General features: G+C 32.6%; 1 protein-coding gene across 1 annotated transcript in view; it reads right to left on the reverse strand.

The window, feature by feature from the left end:
- Nucleotides 1-1,653: 1,653 nt before the first annotated feature.
- Nucleotides 1,654-4,869, reverse strand: part of LOC102245077 (NKG2-A/NKG2-B type II integral membrane protein-like) — a 4,477-nt gene continuing 1,261 nt past the window's right edge. Inside the window, exons 2-5 of the mRNA XM_005880698.2 lie at nucleotides 4,507-4,560; nucleotides 3,818-3,969; nucleotides 2,080-2,180; nucleotides 1,654-1,771 (exon numbers count right to left, since the gene is read on the reverse strand). Of these exons, the coding sequence (XP_005880760.2) occupies nucleotides 1,654-1,771; nucleotides 2,080-2,180; nucleotides 3,818-3,969; nucleotides 4,507-4,560 (425 nt within the window). The remainder of the gene's footprint in view (nucleotides 1,772-2,079; nucleotides 2,181-3,817; nucleotides 3,970-4,506; nucleotides 4,561-4,869) is intronic.

Raw genomic sequence — 4,869 nt, forward strand, 5'->3', positions numbered from 1 at the left:
TGTGGAATATAAAACTGAAAGCAGCAAATGAACAAACAAAAAAACAAAAGCTCATAGACACAGACAACAGAACGGTGGTTACCAGAACGAAAGGAGTGCAGGGGGATAGTGAAGAGTAGAGAGGGTCAAGTGTGTGGTGATGAAAGATTTGATTTCGGGTGGTGGGCACACAATGAAATATACAGATGATGTATCATAGGACAGTACACTTGAAACCTATGTAATTTTACTAATGAATGTTACCCCACTAAATTTAATAAAATTGAAAAAAAATCAGTGAAGTCAATGGATACAAGATCAACATGTAAACCTCAATTGTCTTTTTAAAAATATACTTTTATTGCTATAATATTACAGGTATCTCCCATTCCCCCTTTATCCCCCTTCTCCTTGCCCCTACACCCACTCTAGGTCTTCAATACCCTATTGCTCCTGTCCATGAGCTATGCATATAAATATATAACTTCTTTGGTTTATCTCTTCTAGTCCCCCCCAACCCCACATCAAGGTATGTCAGTCTGTTCCATGCCTCCCTGCTTTGGGTCTTATTTTGCTGATCAATAAATTTTGATCATTAGATTCCACAAATAAGTGAGATCATGTGATATTTGTCTTTCTCAGATTGGCTTATATATATATATATATTATTGATTTTTTACAGAGAGGAAGGGAGAGGGACAGAGAGTTAGAAACATCGATGAGAGAGAAACATCGATCAGCTGCCTCCTGCACTCTCCCTACTGGGTATGTGCCCGCAACCAAGGTACATGCCCTTGACCGGAATCGAACCTGGGACCCTTGATTCCGCAGGCTGACGCTCTATCCACTGAGCCAAACCGGTTAGGGCAGATTGGCTTATTTCATTTGGCATAATATTTTCCAGGTCCATCCATGCTGTCCCAAAGCTCAAGTGTTTTTCTGTTTGAAGCAGCAAAAATTACTAAACATTTAAAAAAATAAAAATGTCATTTACAAAATTGTGACCATAAAATATCCATGTTTCTGTAAGACTTCAATATAGGAAAATTAAAAATATAGTAGGTAAATTAAAGCAAACTTAATACATAGAAGGATAAAGCATGATATTAGTTAGAAGAGTCAATATTGTAAAATGACTAATCTTTATAAATTAATTTTTAAATGCTGTCCCAAATATAATCCCAAGTGTTTTTAACTGTTTTATTAAGGTGTAATTTACAAAGCATAAAATTCATCCATTCAGAGTGTACGTATATACCAGTGATTTTTAGCATATTCCCAGAGTTTGCAACTGTCACCATGATCAAAATTTAGAAAATGTTCAGCCCCCAAACAATGTGCCAATTTGCAGTCATTTCTTATTCCCACCTCTCTTCAACACCTGGCAACCACCAATCCACTTTGTGCCTCTGTGGGTTTGCCTCACAATGTGATAGGCTGAATGCCACAAATATAATGTTGAACAAAAAAAAGTCAGAAACTAAAATTAATGATATCTGTACATTTGAATGTGTATATTATTCTCTAATAATTGTTAAGGAATTTTTCAGTATTAGAACAAATAATATAATTCATTTTAAGAGTTATGCAAAAAAAGAGTTATGCAAATAATACTATTTCCATTTCATGAAAAATAAAGTTCCCCGACAGAATCCAAACTCAGGTGTTTTACCTCTAAAGCTTATGTTTGCAACTATATATTTTTGGAGCTCCACAACTCCATGATGTGAGGCCATATAGGTGTAGCAGAACACAGTCACCTTTATCAGATGATAATTCTGCTATTCTGTAACTAAGAAAAATGCATAATTTTGTTGTTATCGTGTATGGAGACAATCCATGAAACAATAAATAGCATTTTTCATATAAGTGTAATAGGAAAACATTTTGAAAATAGGTAATGATACTCTTCACATAATATTAGTAAGAACTGGTTATTAGGAAAACTGGGTAGTCATTCTTTAATATTTATATCAACATTTCATTAACTTTGAACTTCATTCTTCAAGTTTATAATTCAACTAAAACAAATGTATTCATAATACTCTTTTAAATGTCTCCTTTTTGTATTTCTTATGCAGTATTTAAAAAACAACTTACTTTAGTTTGAAAGCTGAACCATTTATCAACGTCCATGGATGACCACTGCTGCTACGAAAAATTCCAATCCATGATGGTGGTAACATGAAACTCAGAAATTTCTACCACAAAATAAAGAATTTTTATTTAAATGATCATCATGAAAGTTTGTATTATTTTTTAAATGCAAGTAGTGTACTTTCATATGATCCTTCATTATCAGAAAAAAATAAGATGTTGGATTTTAATTAATATTAAACATAAAATCATAAACCAAGAATTCATATTGATAAAACTTTTCAGCAATGTTTGTACTTTTTCTACTTTTGATTTAAAATTAATTCTTGAACATTGAGACTTAGTAGTGATGTTAGCAAGGAAAATCCTGATATATGCAATGTAGTAGTTACCAATGTTGACAAAATTAACAGAACAAGGCTTTAAATAAATTTTCAAATACTTATTTCAAGTATTTGATACTGTGACTAAATCCATGTAGATCTCTACTATGTTTCTCATAATTTAGGTTTCAGAAAAAAATTAAGGGATTGTCATTAAGAAAACAAATGACATGGAAGCCAAAAATTTGGTTTTCTGTGCCTCACATCATTCTTGAACCAGATAAGACCTGAACTGATCTATTCTGTGTTGGTGGAATCCAGTAGTCTAAGTATCAGAGACTCATTTCTCTGCTATTCCCTGCTAAATGCAGCTATAAATTCTAGAACTAGTGAAAGATGTAAGTGAAGGAGAGCTCTGACGGTGCAAAGAGAAAGGGAAAAAGGTTTGGTACTCCAAGATTAGAGAACAACAGACAGGGTAACTTATATCTTCACCCAACAGCAGTAACCTAGGCCTGCTGTTTCCCAATATCCAACATAGCATTATAGGAGGTAGTTCAAAGGAAGCCATTCCTCCCATGCATCAGAGAGAGAATTCAGCCCAGCACCACCAGCCTAACCTGCAGGGCGATCCATTAAGACACCTGCTAACAAAAGCAATCAGAGTAAGTTTTCCTTCCCCTAAGAGAAACCAAGGTAGGAGGGCTGGAGGCAGCACCAGCAAAGGGGACCCTGTAACTAAAATCAATGGGCCCAGCATGACTTTTTGTTGCTGAGGGCATGAAACTCACATCCCCAATGAGAGACATCAGGTAGAATCTACTTTAAGATGTTCCATTCCCATAACTGGCAGTGAAAATTAACAAACTGCAGATACATGCAGCAATATAAATAAATTGTGAAACATCAGATGGAGGTGAAAAATGAAGAAAGGCACACTGTATGATTCCATTTATATGAAAATCCAGAACAAGCAACAACCCATCATATTAAAAACTAAGACAGTGGTTAAATAAAGAGGGAAAAGATGTGATGAAAGAATACACAGTAGCAGGGCTGCAGAGGTTGGAAACTTTCATTTGGGATCTGATTTGTAATTACATGGTTCTATTCACTTTGCAACCAATTTGCACAATTATGGTATCTTCAGTGTTGTAGACATATGGTGAAGTTAAATAGCAAAGTTTATTTTAGAGAACAAGCATTTATAAAAACATGGTTTTCTATGAAAAGCAACATTGGAACTTAACAAATGTGTATTAATGTTATCAAATATAAATAAAATGTAAATCAAAAAAAGAATATTAACACTTCAAAATGATAACTAAAATATGTACAAGAATATATGTCAACTTTGTTAATACAATATAAACTAAAGTAAGCTTTTAATAAAATCTTTGAAACACTTAAAATCTTACCATTTCTTCTTCATTATCTATATAAAGCAGGATAGAGTTTTTAGAAGCACAGGCCAGCCCACTCTCAATCCATGTTTTATTTTCAGTACTAATGTAGTAGCAGTTGTTGGAATATGTAAACCACTCCAGTGGACAATGACCACAATGATATGCTAAAGAAAAATTATAAATTTTTAACAAATACAATTTGAATAAAAAAATTAATCTACATATATGCACATGTACATACATATCTGTGCATAATATCTATGCACATTCACAGGCTGATACATATAAAAAACACTCATACACCCACTCAGGGAGAAAGGTCACCTCTCATTGCCTAATTCATGTGCTCACATAAAGAAATAACACAAAGAAAAATATTAAATCTCTAATGTCTTGGAAGTCATTGGATGAAACCACTTTTTTTTTTTTTTAGAATAGCAATGAGATTTTGTATCAACATAATAGAGCAGTAGGAATTTTGAGATAATTGGCAACAATGGATATGGCGATTTTAAGTAAATACTCCTTCATTTTATTGCATCAGAAGAAATACTTTTTTATAATTATTTGTAAATATTTATTGATCATTTTATAATTTATGTCCTCCCCCCTCAAAAAGTCTATTGTAATTTTTGCCTGGCTTAGAATAGAGACAAAATCTAAACTTTTCTAATATTAGAACTTTGAAAATTATTATGTACCTTTCAGGATGTTTGTATTGAGGGATGAATTGTTCCTCTCCAGTTTACCAGTACCTTAAAAAATTAAGGTAATTGTTTAAAAAGTAATTAATCTAAACAAATGATAATAATTTTTGTTTTTAGCTTGAAGTTTTTTTAAAATATTGTCTATGATGAGAATTATCTGTAATAAAATTGATTTTACTAAGAAAAATGAATAAAGTAATACAGATTTGGGAAAAATATTTTAAAAACCTATGGGAACAAACTTCACCATCTCTTATAGTACTGGCTTACCCAATATCAAGAATTAATTTGCATTTCTCAATAAGTTCTTTTGCAGTGGTTCTCAACCTTCCTAATGCCGCGACCCTTAAATACAGT

The sequence above is a fragment of the Myotis brandtii genome, unplaced genomic scaffold, assembly GCF_000412655.1.
Source record: "Myotis brandtii unplaced genomic scaffold, ASM41265v1 scaffold6480, whole genome shotgun sequence".
Taxonomy (NCBI): Eukaryota; Metazoa; Chordata; class Mammalia; order Chiroptera; family Vespertilionidae; genus Myotis; species Myotis brandtii.